This window comes from Buceros rhinoceros, unplaced genomic scaffold (genome assembly GCF_000710305.1).
Source record: "Buceros rhinoceros silvestris isolate BGI_N320 unplaced genomic scaffold, ASM71030v1 scaffold21544, whole genome shotgun sequence".
Classification (NCBI taxonomy): domain Eukaryota; kingdom Metazoa; phylum Chordata; class Aves; order Bucerotiformes; family Bucerotidae; genus Buceros; species Buceros rhinoceros.
The window spans coordinates 2,803-20,026 of NW_010407921.1; the positions used below are offsets into that span (position 1 = coordinate 2,803).

A 17,224-nucleotide genomic window follows, 5' to 3' on the forward strand; every position below is an offset into this window, starting at 1 on the left:
GAGGGAACACAGATGTTTCTTGTAGGATCCATAAAAATAATGTAAAAAAAAATCTTAGTAGTAGTAATGAAGTGCATATATTTGAAATACTGATGTTTCAGGGGCAGGTATTCTACTGTCATCCCTTGTCTGGCACTTTTCAGGGTGATTGCACCTTGGGCTTTGATTTAATGTGTTTGATCCTTCTCCTTCAGCACTCCTCCATTTTTCCCGTCGCTGCTTTTGTTTTGTTTCTGTTCTCTCTGCTGCTGGATGTGTTGGGCAGGAGACATCAGAACAAGCTTTTTAAAGTGGCCCCTTTTTATGGGTAACTTTTTCTGTCTAATGGATGGCATTATTACCGTGTCATCGAGGCTTTGGCGTTGGTTTGTCATTTGCATTTCAGTGGTAGGCTCTGAAATCTCCTTGCTGTGGTTACCCTGATGAGTTGGAGGAGCTCGGCTTCACTAATGGTCTGTGACTGCAGTATGCTCCCTGATGATTTGTAGAAGACATAACGCACTGTGTGATTACAGGGTTGTCCACATGGCAGTAGTTCGTTTTAGCAAATGGTAAATGCCATTACAAGACAAAAAGAAGGATGAATACTCTAAACATGGCTAATACTGGTGAGCAGTTTGTTCTGTGGCACTGATACACAAGGAGGAGGTGGAAGAGTCTGAGAGCAAGCAGTTTGACTATTGAGATTCTGTTATGAGAAGCAAAAGACAGAAACAACCCCCCCTTTTTTTTATCAGCTGTGTGAATTTTGAGTAAATTAAATTCTCAACTGTGATAGCCCTGTCTGGGGTGATGCACGGGGGTGGACCTTTTGAAAAAGCAGTGCAGCTTTTTGATGTACGTGCCGGCAAAGCAATTACTTCCATCACTGGGCTGGACTCTGATTTAGTGTGGCAGATTCTTTAAATGAACATGATATGCCAAATGAAATAACAGGCACAAATTGAGCTCGCATCCTGAGTTTATTCATCACTTAATAAATTATTTCTTTGGCTAGCTTTCAATTACCAGCAAAATGGAAGAAGCAGATGTCTTGGGCAGCAAATAACCCAGTGTTAAGCATTTCATTTGTCTTGCTGTGCAGTAGCTGCGTGAAGGCGTAGAAGTAGTTTGAAATTTTATGCTGGGAAAAGCTGACTGGAAGACAAGAGTCATTTACCTTGTCATTAAACATGATGGAACAGACTGATGTGACCCGTGAGAGGATTTAAATTATTGGCTTCTAATCAAAAGGTAGAAATGACCTGTCAGACAGATTTGACTCTAATGGATTATTAATTGCGTCAAAGATGAGGAAACAATTCCAGTTTGTGGCTCCTCGTTTATTTGTTCTGACAAATGCGTCCCAACTCTGAATAAAAAAAGATTTTAAATAAACTGTTGGAAGAGTTAGTAAATTGGATGCAACCTGGAAGTTGTTAGTGGTGACTGATCCTAGGACCAGTCTCTCAGAGTTTTGGCACAGAATGAGCACACGGCAGCGAGGATGGCTCCAGTCCCGTGTACAGCTCCTGTCCTGCTTCGGCTGTCAGCTCCCAGTCCCCGGGCCATGGGCACCTTGGTTTCGGCACCAGGGACTGCAGAGCTGAGGCGATTCTGGCTGGCACCGCGTAGCTGTGGACAGGAGTTATTATGAGAATAGGGGGCTACTTCACGCACCCATGTTTGTTTTTAGCTAGTCCCCTGCACCAGGAGCTGGCAGAAAGGCTGCTTGTACCTGACTATGATTTATTAATATCTACCTGGCGCTACTGGAGGAAGCCAAGAGATCAAACTTGCCTGTTCCTTCCCAAACGCTACTCTTACGTAAAAATACAGCGTGGGCGATAAAGAAATCTTCCCACCTCATGGAGGAGGTGAGTTTGATCCCATTGTTGGATGAATCCAAATAATCCTGGTTTGTCAGCAGCAGGGAGGGTGCTGTGCTGCCCCAGTCACTGGTGTGGGGCTGCAGCGCTTCCATTTTCCAGTCCGGAGATGCTCGCCCTTCATCTGTGGGGAAAGGATTTCTGTGTGGTTTCGTAAAGCGCTTCCATATCCTCTGTAGATGAAAGGTGTTATATAAATGCAAATTTCATTCCTTTCATTTTGATTTCATTAAATAAATAAATAAATTGTTCAGATTTAGCAGGAAGGGCGCTCTGAGACCTAATACCGCATCTGTATTCTGGATATACCGGTAGAGAGAGGTTAAGGCCACTGATTGTCTTTCAGAGCCTAACAGAATTAATTTTCACTTGTACAAAACCAGGTTTTACAGGCTGAATTATAATGAAATAAGTGAAGAATCCACTGGCTCTGTTAAATTGGATACCTCATCCCTACAAGTGAGGAAACAGGAAGGATGCATTGCTCAATTAGCATTTAAAATTAATTTTTCAAGGCTATTTACTGAGGAAACTGGAATTTTAATTAAAGTGGCAAATAAAGTAATTCACTCAAAAGCTTTATGAGATTTTTTTTTTCTGTCATATTGTAAGAAAACCAACCCAAACTCTAGTGCTTGAAGAAATGTTTTAAAGCCAAAAAAATTACATTTGGAGTAAAGTACCAGTTGTTCCTCCAAAATACTCTGGTTCTTGCAAATGATACTGACGTCACTGGGTGATGAGGGTGGTAGATGCTTCATACAAGTGTGTCCTAAAGATGCTGTGGTCAGAAAAACAGCATATTTGTTTGAAAAAGATGTAACCTAGAATAGAAGGGATTCCTGTGAATGCATTCTGTGTAGTGCTTAATGGCATCAATGTGGAGTGGCAGATAAGGTGGTTTCTTGGGTCGATGAAAGGGGCTGTGTCCGAGTGTGGGGAATGAGAGCACCCTTTTTTTTACCCCAAACTAATTATTTACTGTTATTATAAGATAGTTACAAACGTTTGATTTTTAACAGGTTGTTTTTTTTTTTTTTTTTGCTTTGGATTGTTGATGATGCTAATTCCTGGGGCTTTTGTTCTTACTGTTCTTATGGTAGTTGCTTTTTTAAAACCATTGTAGTACTGTTAGGAACTGCGGCTGTCGGTAACGGCAGCACTGTTCCAGAGCTCTTCAGACCGTCCCAAATTGACTTTTTGGTAATAGGAAACTCTACAGTCATCCAGTTGATGGTGAAAACTTGTGTGACTGGGAAAAGAAGCTCTTAAGTTGTTGGAATACTTAATATTGTTGAAAAAATTGCCTTAGTCCTTGGTGGTTGAAATATGTGCTCAACAAACGAGTAATTAAATTATATTTATTCCCTGTAATAGTATTTTAAATGACAAGTGAGTCACGCTTTAACTGTGGTTGATAACAAGCTCGGAGTTTCTCAGTAAGGAACATGCCTCCCAGTCATCCGTATTAGCTGTTTGTTAACATCTGGAACTTTAGAGCCTTGAACTGCTCAAAATAGTCTTAGTTTTGCAACCAAAACGTGGAACATGTTTGTTTTGGCACTCGGAAGACCATTCCTGAATGGTTGGTGCTTAGTATAAGCGTTTGGAAAAGGAAGGACCGCATGGGTGTTGCCAGGTGCTTCACAACTGTCTCCTGTCTCTTTTCCAGTTCCCTTTCGGCAGGCGCCTGCCCTGCGATATCTATTGGCATGGGGTCTCCTTTCACGATAATGATATATTCTCAGGTCAAGTCAACAAGTTTCCAGGTACCTTACTTCTGTTTTTAGCTTAAACAAATGCTTTAAAACTTGATTATTTTAACTGTTTCTGCATTTTGCTGGTGTTTTTTTAATGTGAATTATGTGCCTAATCAGCTGATTGTATTTTTAGTTCGTTATTGTTCTTGTAGGTGATTTCTTCTAAGGGGATAAGAATATCAGAACGAGCGTCTCAGACAATTTCTGAACTGAAATTTGTTTTGGAGAGGTGTTTTTGATGAAAAGAATACTTCATATGTATGAAGTCAGGAAAAATGGGAGCGTTAGGCTGTAATTTCAGTGAAGTGTGTGGTTATTGTATGTTATCTAGCTTTGAGAGCAGTGCTGTATCTTTGGACTTCATTTTGACTCAAAGTGGAAAAATCTGTTTTGTTTTGTACTCTGGCCTGTCTCAGGGAGAACCTCACAGCAGAGTTGCTCAAATGGATTTTTTAATATTGAAGAGTTCATGTCAGCTCTCATCTTATGATGACTCTTCTACTTTTTTAAGCTCCCTTTTTCCTCGTTTAATCCCTGTTGAGATCTCTCTAAATAAGAGCTAAGAGCTTAGGTATTGACTTATCTTAGCCCTTTACTTCAGATTTATTGCTGCTCTTAGTATGCCATGAGAATAAGAGCCCTCAGATATTGAACTTTATGCTTTATTTACCCTGACTTTCTCTGGCTGTAGGAAGCTCACACTCGGTATCGAAGGTGTGGTTGTCTGGTGGTTTCAGCTGTGTTGGCTGAGTGTTGCCCTCTCTGTATTCCGGTTTCCAGGTGGTGAGCAGGTGGCCTGCCCCGTAGTCAAAACCAGAGTCCTTCAGAGCTAGACCTGAGTTCCAGGAACATTGCCCTAAACCATGCTGGGTTTTACTAAATTCTTTCTCTTGAAGAAGAGGTCTTGATGCTTCTCTTCATTACTTGTGAGAGATTCTGAGAATCTGGAAGGGTTGGTCCTCCCAAAGACTGAGCAACTTTTCCATACAAGTACCCTTCTGGGCATGTTCCCGATGGAAATGACTCCAGCGAATCTGTGTCACTTTCTGTCCTCCTCGTACCTCTGGAACCTCCTGGCCAAAACTAACCGCGCTGGGTGGGGGTTCGCTGGGCAGTCGCACACCACTGAGTTCTTGTAGGTATGGGTGAACTTTGCTGGCTGTGTAGCAAAGCAGCCCACAGATGATGTTCTCACTGAGCAAGAAGCTGCAGCATGGACCTGAAAGCGCATAAACAACACGGGAGTAACCCTGAATGCCCCGACCTCGGGAAGAGCTTCTACCAGAGCTGCCATGGATCTGGCAATGGCGTGGTCCCAGTGTGAGGGTCAAAGCTGCAGGAGAGCAGCTAAGTTTGGCTGCTCACAAAATAACCTGTTCTTTCTGACATAGTTACTTAAACAAATGCAAAGTAACCACAAAGTACTTGATTATATTTAAATGGCATTTTTACCTATTCCTGGAAGGATATCAGGCTAGGGCAATCATTCTGGGTTATGGCAGAGTCAGTAGTTACTATTCAACTGAAACTTTCCTTCTGTTATTCTGAGCTGTATTTTTGGAGTGAATTTTTTTTCTGATATGATACAGTCATTTAGACAATATGAAATGTGGAAGGGGAAGGCTATTTTCTCAGTTTGTAAATTTTTAAAGGTTTTCAGCTTTATCGAAAGCAATGACTAGAGTGCCTACCAGTAGGGTGAGTAACAACAACAGTTTACTTCTAGAATAAAACTTCAGTGTGGATTTTTCACTTCTAGAACTGTCTGTTCTTTTCCAGGGATGACAGAGATGGTACGTAAAATTACACTGAGTCGAGCAGTGCGAACGATGCAGGATCTGTTTCCTCTTGAGTATAACTTCTATCCTCGATCCTGGATTCTGCCAGAAGAACTTCCCCTCTTCGTGGCTGAGGTAGATCCCTTTTACTCTCATAGTAGTATAACTTGTTGGGTATTGTTGGCCATTTCATTCTTTAGGGGTTTTCTATACCTACCAGGCAGATAGTTTCAAATCACACTCGGGTGCTGTGGATGGCACCTTTTTGAATTTGCCTGAGATCAGGCTGAGTCTGATCTGCTTTTGTTTGTTATGTTCTGGAATAACCTTACAAACAATTGTGCTCATGTCATCCTGAGTAGTCATTTGTTTGAATCTCTTGTTGGACTGTTGCTTTGCTTAAATATTCAGAATGTAATAAAAGGCCATTCTTTTGCCATTTTTTTTTTTTTAAAGCTATGCTGTGTGTTAGTGTTTGGTTCTGTTATTATGAATATATTGAAAAATATTGTATGTGTTTGTTTTAACCCTGTCTGATTTACCCAGTGCATTCTTGTATTCTGCAGTATCCTCTGCTTGGGAAAGGGAGCGAAAAAGGTATGGACTTTAGGACTTTAATAGACTTCTCTACTGTGTGTTACTTTTTAGCTAAGTACCATATCCACAATCTAGTTAAATCCATTAACATCTCTTACTGTACGCTCCTAAAGCGTGCTGCGTCACTGCTGTGGCACTGCTGGTAACAGTCAAAATGAATGAAGTCCCTATGGTACTTCAGCTTTATTGCTTCAGGTGTAACAACAGTTTGTAAAAGGAGCGTAAATTGTCCAATCAGTTTAGCAATGACAGGCAGATAAGTGCAAATAACTTGGAAATGAACTTTCAGAATGGCGCCCTGGGGTTTTAGCGATGGCTCTTCTGGGAATGGTGCCTGTCTCGGGTACCAGGCGCCGACTGACTGAGCAGTGTAGCAGTGTGGTCTGTACATCAGGGTACAGCACAGACCCGCTTGCTGTCAGCAGGTGGCACTGCAAATAAATACTTTTCTGTGGCTGAACTGGAGTGAAAACGATGTGGGTTTTGTTCCAAGAACAACAGATGTCCAGTAACACACTCCTAGGAGTTTCCTTTGCATATGTTCTTCCATCTGTGTTTGAGAAAAGCATAGTTCTTGTTATCAAACATTATATTTTATGTTGTAAAAGTTTATGTTCTACTTAACACAACTTTGTAATGTAACCCCTCCAAAACAAGAAAAAATGCAAACCAAAAATTTCCAATCCTCCTGTGAACCAGCAATGGTTCGGAACACTTTTCACTTGCAGTTTGATGAGTTCTCAGTAGGAGCTGCCCAGTCTTCTGCTGTTTATTTGCTCGCGTGTGGTTTTGTTTGCTTTACAACCAAGGGTCTTTAATGCTGGTGAAAATCTCGGCTCTGAGGCCAAATTTTGAGCTTATTCACAAACAAGGACAAGAGAGCATTGTTGGTGCCTGCGTGTTAGCCGTGCCCCTGTAGGGATGGGCATACCCTGCGTACGAGAATGCCACGTGTACGTTTATCTGAGCAAAAGAGGACTTGGCCACCTCTGGGACCTCTGGAAGTAAAGCTATATTGTCATGGGCTGCAGCTACTAACTACATCGCTCTAGAGGGGTTCTGTTGAAACTTGTGTTGCTGCACCTTCTCTGTTACCAGTATCCAAGTCATTTAGATCATAATTAATTACCAAAGTCATCAGTTCTGTGTCAGTGTAGGTTAGATATGAAGAGATGGTTTGGTGCTGTTCGTGTACAGGGATTTGTCACAAAGGGCTGGACTGAGAGATGAACATCTGTGAGGTTTTGCCTGTAACTGAAATGACTCCTGAAGAAAGAAACTCCCCAAGACTTTAGATCTCGCTGCCTCCTCCTGAGGCACTACAACATTGCCAAACAATTTCTCTCTCAAATGTTTTACTGTGTCTCACTGCTGTAGACGTGATTGTGAACTTTTACTGTGCGTTTGTGTCAATACCCAAGTCAAATGCTGCCAGCTTTTCCCCCTTTGCTCTACCTATACCTAAATCCAGGTAGAAAACACTACAACTAATATATTAATTTTCTGTGCTTTAAAGGCCAATAGTCGATGAGAAAGCTGCACTCTTGAGTTTGTTGTGTATGAGCTTCATCTTGGGAAATACCAACAAAACAGTGGTTCCCTTAGTGCCATTTGTACTGAAATGGTGACAGGCATTTTTAACAAGGGCTTACAAGTTCATCTTACTAAGTAAATATATATTTAGCTATTTTCAATGTTCACCTATTTTTTTTTTACGTCCTAAACCACTTTGTACTAACATGTCACTGTAACAGAAGATGAATTATAGATAAGCAAATCTCTCAGGGCTATAGTAATCACCCCTACACTAATAGAGAAGAATCATTTGGAATATGTGTGCTAAGAACGTGTTTCTAATCGGAAATTCCAGTTTCTGAAAATTAACTAGTTGGGAATTCAAACCAGGACCCTGATTGCTCTCATACTGCCTTCTTCGTGTTGTCTGTGAGGGTGATGAATAGGCCTAGTACGATTAATTTTTAATAAGAATCTAATTTGGACTGTCTAATTTTTAGCACAGCATATTTTTGGTGGTTTTAATCAGGTTTTCAGCTTTTGGATACCTCTTAGGCATAGACATGAATATTGTAGTCTTTCTGCTGTCAAATCTTATAGCCCACATTATGCATTTTTTCAGAACACTATATTAATTCAGCCTGTGTTTCCTCATGAAAGGCACACCTGCAACTGGGTCAGATTTTCATACCATTAGACATCATACTCTCCTCTTGCTGTTGACTGTCAGTGGTTAACATGTTTTTAAAAGTAATTTGCTTCTGTCAAGTTAAGTACACAGAAATATCTCATTTCCTATGAACTAATTTTCGTACATGACTGGATTTTCTAAGTCTGGACAAGCCACCTCATAATGAGAATTTGAAAGAACGCAATTGAGGGTATTGTGAAGAATTCAAAGACGACTGTCAGGCATTTCCTTGAAGATCAGGCAACGATCTGCTTTCTTCAAGATAGTCAATCTGCTGAACACCAGACTGACTCTGGATTACTGTTCCCCATTTTCCCACCAGTGTATCTTTATCTGCCACGTGTAAGTTTTGATGGACTAGAAGGCTTGAGTAATGTCCATCAAGAAATGGAGTAGGAAATGGTGGAGAATATTATTTCTGTTCCAGCTAAATGGAAGGAGTTAAGTGTGAGATCTATGACAGCAATGATCGTTAAAATGCAGAACTTCAAAAGCAGATTGCTGTTGCATCTTTAACAGTAAAAACATTCCCTTTTTTGAAAAGGTGCTGTTACAGCAGAGCAGAAGTAGCCTGAGGCATGAACAACAGGCTGGGAACGGGAGGCAGATTGCTCCAGCTGGCTTCAGAGAGGTTCTTTATTACTTCCTGCCATAGTAGACCATGGTTTGCACTTTGTACATAAACCGGAGTTATAGCAGGGTATGTTTAGTCATGAAGGTTTAAGATTAACCAAGTATCTATCTTCCTGTCATCCTGATTTTAACAATGGTGAACCAGCAAAACTCCTCTAGCATGCAGTGTAGTGTCACGTCAGGGAAAGATTATTCTGTACTGGTAAAAAGACAAGGGTGTAAATCCTGCTTTCCTTCTTTGCATATATAGGCCTGCTGATCCACTTGCACCTCTTTATCCACACGCAGTTTATATAAGCCTGATCTCCACTGTGGTGTTTTATCCCGCAAAGTGACCTGTTTTGAAGAAGGATCTTCCAATGAGCTAGTGTGACACTTGTCCACAAGAAAAATCCCAGGCTAAATAATTACTCTGGAATTTCTGGTGTAGTGGTTAGGAAGGCTTTTAGCAGGGTGACTCTCAGTGAAAGAAATGACCGGACAGGACGGAGCCAGAATCCCATCAGGCTTTGGGAACGATGCCGCTAGCAGAGCTGTGCCCCTCATCTGGGTCAGCAGGCTGATGCAGTCACAGCAGAGGCTGCTGTCTGAAAATGGGGATGATCTGACCTGAGCTCAGCCTTTCCTGTGTGCTAGCTCTTTCTCTTTCACTGCGCAGTGCCAGGGCTGATGGTGGCAGCTGGTTGTTTTTCTTTCCTTAGCTTCTATCCTCGGGCTTCTTAAAGTCACCCTCCAGCTATTGCAGATGAGCCACAGACCTGAGGAACACCAGCTCATAGACTTCGTTCAGCATGTGGCTGGCTGAACGGTGAGAAATAGCAGCTGCAGGTCTGGTGCTGTAAAACGTGTGAGTGCAGGAGAAGAGTGATCCATACTGTGACATCCCTCCTTTTTGAAAAGAAGAGAGCTTATTCTTCTGAATCCCACTGATAAACTGGTTAGCTGATAAACATGTTAGCCTGCGTCCAGTGTTTTCTCCAGCTGCATTCTTTGTTAGGGCCCACTGTGCCCGTGCTGGTAGGAGTTTCATGAGCTACAGTTCTTCAACATCTATTCTTTGAAACCTGGATTTTATGTTGCATTTTGATAAATTACAATTTCTGCTCTAACAATTTCTTCTAAGTATTTGTGGATTCATTGTTACTATATTTACACCCCTAGGGACTTTATCTACTCACAGAGAACAGCGATAGAGCTGGGGAAGCTGAAGAGGGACTTCCTCACTCAGGTCCTGAGTGACCTTAAAGGGCTGTCCAGGAGGGTATGTGGCAGTTCATTTTCCACTGCTTGCTCAGTCTTTGACCTCCAAACCTGTTGCCAATTAATAGCACTTGTCTTGGACTTTCTTTTTGTTCCTGATGTGTGCTGGTTGGATCACTGCATTCACACTGCCCAAACAGCTTCCGAGGGCAGGGAGCACTGCTGGTGGGACTGGGAGAGGCAGCACCTGGGTCTTCAGCCTGCACCTCTGGTAGCTGCTTTTTTTCCTCCTGTGCTTCTGAAGGCTGAAACGTCTCAACTCAGTGGCTTAAACATGCTCATGTTCTTGCCTTGCTGCACGTTGTAAAATATGCCATATTTTATGAGTAGTTTTAAAAATTCATCTAAGATAACTCTAAATCCTTCCTGACATCCTTCCTTTCTATCTCAGTTTCCCTTCTACTAATCGAGGCATCCAAATCTCTGTGGTTCTTACTTTTGCTATACAAGTAATAAGTAAACTAAAAATTATTTAGGCGGTGGGAGATTCGTAACATGAAAGAGTTGATGTTCAGCAGTTCTGTCAGCCCCTTACAGTGACCTAGTTACTGTCTGCCTGATCTTCCTTGTCCTCAAACAAAATGCATTGAAGCTTGCAAAGTTTAGGTTTGCTTCTTGGGAATGTGACCCTTGCAGGCAATTTAGATGGTGTAGTAGCTGTTTTATCTGATGGAAAAAGATTCCCTAATTATATTGATTTTTTTTTTTGAGGGAGAGAGTTTTGAGTGAATATGTGCTGTTTATGAAAGTGCAGATGTGAATCCAGCGGTTAGTTATCGGTGCCACGTTTAATGCTGACTCGCTGTATGCAGCTGTGAATGACATTAGCCTCCAAACTAACCATTCCCTGCTAAATGAATGTATCAGTTTAACATGTTTAAAGATCAAAACATTATTATGATAACCCTGTTTTGGACTGCCAGCTATTAACAGTCTGTTCCAGGTGAGATTGTCTAATTTTCTCACAGATAAAGTAACTGCTTCTTTAGGAAAGAAAAATGGATATTTCCCTTCTATATTTTCACTTCTTTATGTAACTCTCATTAATTTGTTAAAAGCAAAAATACAAAGGTGTTTATTGGTGCTTCCAAGAAGCTAGTTTCTAGAGAAGGCTGTTGTCTGTATTATGTGCCAAGCCCTGTTTACGCCCCAGAAGTGCTGATGTCAGTACGTAGAAATGACAGTGGGACCGAGCAAGAAGTCCAGATTCAGCTGCCTCTTGAATCTGAGATGTTTGAATCTAGACCTGAGTTTTAGAACTCCGGTTTTCCTCTTTATTATTCTCGCTTTCTGTGTGAGGATGCAGTCATCTCTGTATAATCCTCTGTAATTCTCTATAATTTATGTTTCGCATTTCATCTTACTAAGGACACACCGGGGATTTTGTAGGACAGCGAGTTTTTGATGAGCCACAGCTCCTTCCCCAGCACCTTTACCATAAATTCTATTTAAGGTAAACCATTTCCCTTATATGCCCCCAAAATCCAGGGCACAGTGTGGAAAAGCCCTCAGGGTGTGGGTATAGTGGCTTGTACTGTGCTTGTGGAGACCTCTGAAGCAGCGCGAAAACTGGATACACCAGTATGGAGGTTGATGCTGCTGTGGACAGTACAGAAACGGCTCCTCCAGTGATATCCTTACAAAGAGCTGGAGTTGGCTTTAACAAACGGAGGTCTTCCATGGCAAGGCACTACAGCCAGTGGAAAGGAACTGATCCGGGATGGTTCTGCTTTGCTAGCCTTTCCTTTTTAAAAATTTTTTCCCCTCTTTTCTTGTTTTTCTTGCTGTTTCTGTGCCTTGAACTTTATACACATGCTCACTGAGTGTTAGTAGTGTCAAAATTCCTTACTCGCTATTTCCTTTCTAGTGAGGGCATCTCCCGTCACCCTGTATGCAGTAAGTTCAATTGTCAGTGTGTGTCTTTAAGGAAAAATGTTTTCCAGAATCATTCCTTTCATTTAACTCGTTAGCAGTTAGGAGCATTTGACGTAACTTCTTAAGAAATTTGCAATCTGGAAGTGTTTCTCTGTGAAAGAAGTGAAGTGTATCTTGTGTGGTGCCTTTTTGAAGCATTTTTTTATATTAAGATGCTGATAGACATTGGTGTCGGCTGTTTGCGAGCTCGTACACTAGAGCGCACTGTGCTTCACGCGGAACAAGCGCAGTGGCGCTGAGCTTCTGGACACAGACTGAGCATCTGCACTAGCTTGAGGAGACGATAGGCTCGGCATGGAGTGCTTTCGAGATCCATCAAGGCGTTTCCATCTGGTACAAACCACCTTCACATGCTCCACCAGCTTTCCTCCCTTCCCTGATTTCACACTAGGTACATTTAAAGAAAGCACCTGAATTGTCATGTGCCACAAACAGACCCTCCTGGTACAAGTCAAAGCCACTGAGAAGAGTTGTTGACATACTGACAGAATTGTGTTTCTTGTGGGTTGGGTGAAAGGTAGTCACAGCGTGTCAGGCCCAGGGGGAATCCTGGTGTAATTTAGGAACCCCTTCTTCTGGTACTGTTCCTCGGCATGCATACCTCCATAAATAAGGTTAACGATTGTCTTAGTCGTTGTTCAAAATGCAGCAGGAAAGTGTAACTTTACAGTTTCCTGTGTGTTAGTGTCTAATAAAATGGATCTCATGAGCTAAACAGCACTTCATTCTGTAAACTGGTGCTTAACATTAAAAAGAAGCCCCTAAAATAATTTATACAATGGCTTGTTAAATAAAATGGCCTTTTATCTTCTGTACTAGTAATTCCCTACTCATGCTTTTTTTTTTGTCTTTGCGCTTGTCAGCACTGTTTATCAACTACCTCTTCTGCACGGTGTTTACTCTAGTGATGTGACCCTGGTTTTTTATTTATTTTTGTTTATGAATGGAATTTGTTGCCTTTCATAGTAACAACCCTTCTTCCCCCCCAGTTAGCGTCTTTCAGTGTGATTCTTTTCCTTCTAGGTTCGTATGATGAAAGACAGTGATCCATCCTGGAAGCCTACTTTTATTGTAAAACCTGATGGCGGCTGCCAGGGGGATGGAATCTACCTCATCAAAGACCCAAGTGACATCAGACTGACAGGAAGCATCCAGAGCCGGCCTGCTGTGGTCCAGGAATATATTTGCAAACCACTACTTGTCGACAAACTGAAATTTGATATTCGTCTTTATGTCTTACTGAAATCTTTAGAACCCTTAGAGATTTATATAGCCAAAGATGGACTTTCTAGATTTTGTACAGAGCCCTATCAAGAACCCACTCTAAAAAATTTGCACCAGGTTTTTATGCACTTAACCAACTATTCATTAAATATCCATAGTGGGAATTTCATCCATTCTGACAGTGTGAACACTGGCAGCAAGAGGACTTTTTCAAGCATTCTGTGCAGACTGTCTTCCAGAGGGGCTGATGTCAAAAAGCTGTGGTCTGATATAATTTCACTGGTGATTAAAACAATAATTGCACTGACACCAGAACTGAAGGTTTACTATCAGTCTGACATACCAGCAGGAAAGCCTGGTCCAACTTGCTTCCAGGTAGGTTGGAATTCCTGCCAGATCACGGCATTCTCTAGAACACTGTGAGTAGAACTGAAGTAACGCACGGCTTGTTCTGCTCAGATTTTAGGGTTTGACATCCTCCTGATGAAAAACTTGAAGCCCATGTTACTCGAAGTTAATGCAAACCCCAGCATGAGAATAGAGCATGAGCAAGAGGTAAGACCTCTCGACTTGATAGTGATAGAGGAATAAAATTGTTTAGGTTTGGCTTTCGGGTCTTTATTTCTTGTTTGAAAGATGAAAGCTGTCTGCTAATACCAACCCTCCAAGGTTCTCTGTAATTTTCTGCTTTGAAATCGTTGCTAATCTTATACACTGGAAATATGACTTATTGGAATTGGGGAAGCTCTCCATCATCTTTGTCATAAATACATTTATTCATCACCCCCTGCAGCTGACCTAATTGTGTTTAGGGGATTGCTAATAATTTTTTTCATGTTTGTATACATAATATAAATTGTAATATTGGCAACAATCTTTTTTTTTAATATTTCAATTTTCTAGAGAAACTTGCCAAAAATCATTGTGCTATCATACTGAAATGTTAAGGCATTTGTGTATCCTTCAAGAAGTATTTTGTAATCTATCATTGTGTGTTCAAAACATATGACATGCATGAAGTTTAAGCAAATGTGGAATAATCCTTCGTTCCATGCTGAATAATTGTATCCCTTTGTAATGTAAAGCTCTCTCCTGGAGTGTTTGAAAATGTCCCAAGCCCTGTTGATGAAGAAGTGAAAGTAGCTGTTATCAGAGACACTCTTCGTCTGGTGGACCCTCAGAAAAAAAAGAGAAAAGATATCCAGTAAGTGTGGTGGCTTCCTTTGGATTTTGCATCAGTGCCTTGTGCGATATTTATGAAATTGAAATATTTTTTCTCAGTGATGTTAGTTTGTTGAGGACATTGGGTTCCCAACCATCTGACTCCTTTTGCATCTACAGTGTTAACTCCTTCAAAAAAGCGCGCGGAATATTGATTGATGGCGTGGTATAAAATGAGCGCTCAGATTTGTGGATCTGCCGGGGGAAGGTCAGGGAAAAAACCAATTTGTTAGACTTTCTGTTCAGTAGCAGCAAGTCCACCAAGTGGTTTTCTCACAGCTCAGCCCTGAGCACTTCACGAACTGCTTCCTTACAGGAGAGGTGGAAGTGTGGAAGGAGCCATCAAGTGCTCTAGTTCAAGGAACTTTTGAAAAGGTCCAAAACCTGATGGTGAATCAGGCTTTATCAGTTCCCTGGGATATCTTACCTTTGTTTCAAAGCGGGTGCAAATTTAGTAACTCAGGTTTATTTATTTGTACTTTTACTTGAGGCCTTTTTATTCAAAATAGCGATGAGATGTAAATTTATGTATTAATTTGCTTGAAAGGCACAAATTACTCTGAATTAATCACCCCGTTGGAGCTGGAAAGTATGAATATTGTCTTTAGAAATTGCTTCCTTGATCTGTGATAATAAACATAGTGAAATCTATGATCTAGAAATGAGAGACACTGCCTGAAGCAGCTTGCAGAGAAATGCTTTTGGTGGGATCAGGCTGAGAGAAATAGTATCTTCTAGTTTTGGTGCTAATTAAGGAATGGACATTAATCTAAGTAAAGGTTTGACGATACTTGTAACACTGAATTCGAACACACAGGGGAGATACGGAGAAGTCTGAACTGCATCTCAGGTAAACATTCTGCTGTGGAGATGGATTTGATTTCCCTCTAATTATCTCCCAGATTAAAATAAATGAAGCATCTAAATGACAGTGAGTTTTAGAAGTCATCCTAAAGTACTTCGTTATCAGGAAAGATTAATAGCGCAGAAATTTTTTTTAGCTTAATTTTCCCTCATCTTTATGGAGTTTTGATTATTTCTTCCTCCTTCTTTCATGTGACATAGATTATCGAAATAAAAGTTGAGTAAGATCAATTTATCGTGCCCTACATATCTCGTAATTTTCCCAGCTCAGTTCCAGTCTTTACATGCACCAATCACTCGTAATTATCTTGGCACTGCCAGTAATTAGTCACTGAAATTCTACAGTGATACCAGTGCAAATGAATGTTCTTGGATCCACGCAGTGGCTCTTGTGCCACAGTACCAGTGATCTTTTCTTAGTGTCAGGAATTTGTCCTGGCCATTTAAGTACTGAGGTATGTGCTTAATGTTTTGTGCCTGTAACAAGTTTAAACAGAAACTGTAAATGCAAGCGGAAGTTTAATGTTATTTATTTGAGGAAATCACTTCAGTTGTGGAGATGAGGGAAGGCTTTGTGTGAAGAACATATGGAATTAAAATAGAACGGAAAGGGACGTGGGCACATGGGAGGCTTTGGGGAGGGATGAGCAGGGTAGGTACTGCACAGCACCCACTTTTCCCTGATGTCGTCCAAGCCGTGCCAGACAAATCCCAAATACCTTGTATGCTGGAGACGTGCTTGACACATCAGGGTCCTGAAGGCGGTAGGTATCCCCATAAAGGTTATGTCCCACTCTGCTGCGTTAATTTCCTCGCTGCTTCCAAATCCTCTGCCTTAGCGCAGTTGTAGCCAAGTCTGATGACAGCAGAGTTTCCAAGTAACTATTAATAGAGGGATTTGGAGCCACGTCCTGCTCTGCAGGGGGAGGACATATGTCAGTGGTTGGAGCCTCTCAAGGAGAATCGGGAAGTGGCTCTGTGGGTTACTTTGTTAGGCTGTTTTCAAGCCATCCTGTAACGCAGAGGATGAGTGTGTCTGGCTAGAGTAGAGCCTGGGAGGCCCTTTCTGAAATTAAAGGCAGCAGTGAATCAAGTACACATTGTGTGGGTTTTTTTACTTTTCTTTAAAAAAAAAAAAATCCAGCTAAAAATGCATGTAGAGCCATTTTTTGCCCTCACTTTGCTTCCTAGACTAGTCCTCTTTTCCTTAGACATCCTTCATTTGGAACTCAAGCTTCACTCATAATAAAGAAATTAAAACATTTAATAAAATAACATGGAAGATATGAACTATTTGCTTTTGTTCATATGGCAGTACTGTTCTTGTGGGTTTTACGGCTTGAGTCGATCGTTGCAGTCATCCAGGCTGATGACATGCTGGAACAAACACAATCATTTGTGGCTGAACTGTTTTCTTGGAAAGGGGGGATTTTAAACTCCGCTGCTAATCTGTTAAATGTTATCAGACAAAGCTGACTTTATTCTAGCATTTCAACAGAGTGAATTCAAGGGGTGGTGATGGCCAGTAATCTTGATTTCTGTTCTGAACAGCTGTCGCTGCTGATTTCAGAATTATTGTGGTGGTTTTTCCAGTGTATGTTTTTTTTCAGCTGTTTTACTTTATGCTCTGGTGGAGACCTTCAGTACCAGATTAGCCAGCTGGTCACTGCATCATCAGGAGGGAGCTCTTCTCCTTGAGCGAGAAAAGTGATGTGAAAACAGATGTGGAAATCTAGGGGCTTAGACTTAACATACTGAAAGCATTGTGCAGAGCAGGGGCACGGAGGAAACACAGGGAAGCCATTGCAGGGTGCAGTTTGATCCAAGGCTGTAAACGCAACACGGTCAGGACCCTTGGTCTCACTCGCATTTGAGTGA

At 41.4% G+C, this 17,224-nt stretch overlaps 1 protein-coding gene across 1 annotated transcript in view; it reads left to right on the plus strand.

The window, feature by feature from the left end:
- The window catches only part of TTLL11 (tubulin tyrosine ligase-like family, member 11), a gene marked incomplete at both ends in the record, with an annotated part of 39,952 nt that overhangs the window by 2,796 nt on the left and 19,932 nt on the right, over nt 1-17,224 (plus strand). Inside the window, 5 exons of the mRNA XM_010134692.1 lie at nt 3,541-3,637; nt 5,408-5,541; nt 13,061-13,636; nt 13,721-13,816; nt 14,347-14,465. Of these exons, the coding sequence (XP_010132994.1) occupies nt 3,541-3,637; nt 5,408-5,541; nt 13,061-13,636; nt 13,721-13,816; nt 14,347-14,465 (1,022 nt within the window). The remainder of the gene's footprint in view (nt 1-3,540; nt 3,638-5,407; nt 5,542-13,060; nt 13,637-13,720; nt 13,817-14,346; nt 14,466-17,224) is intronic.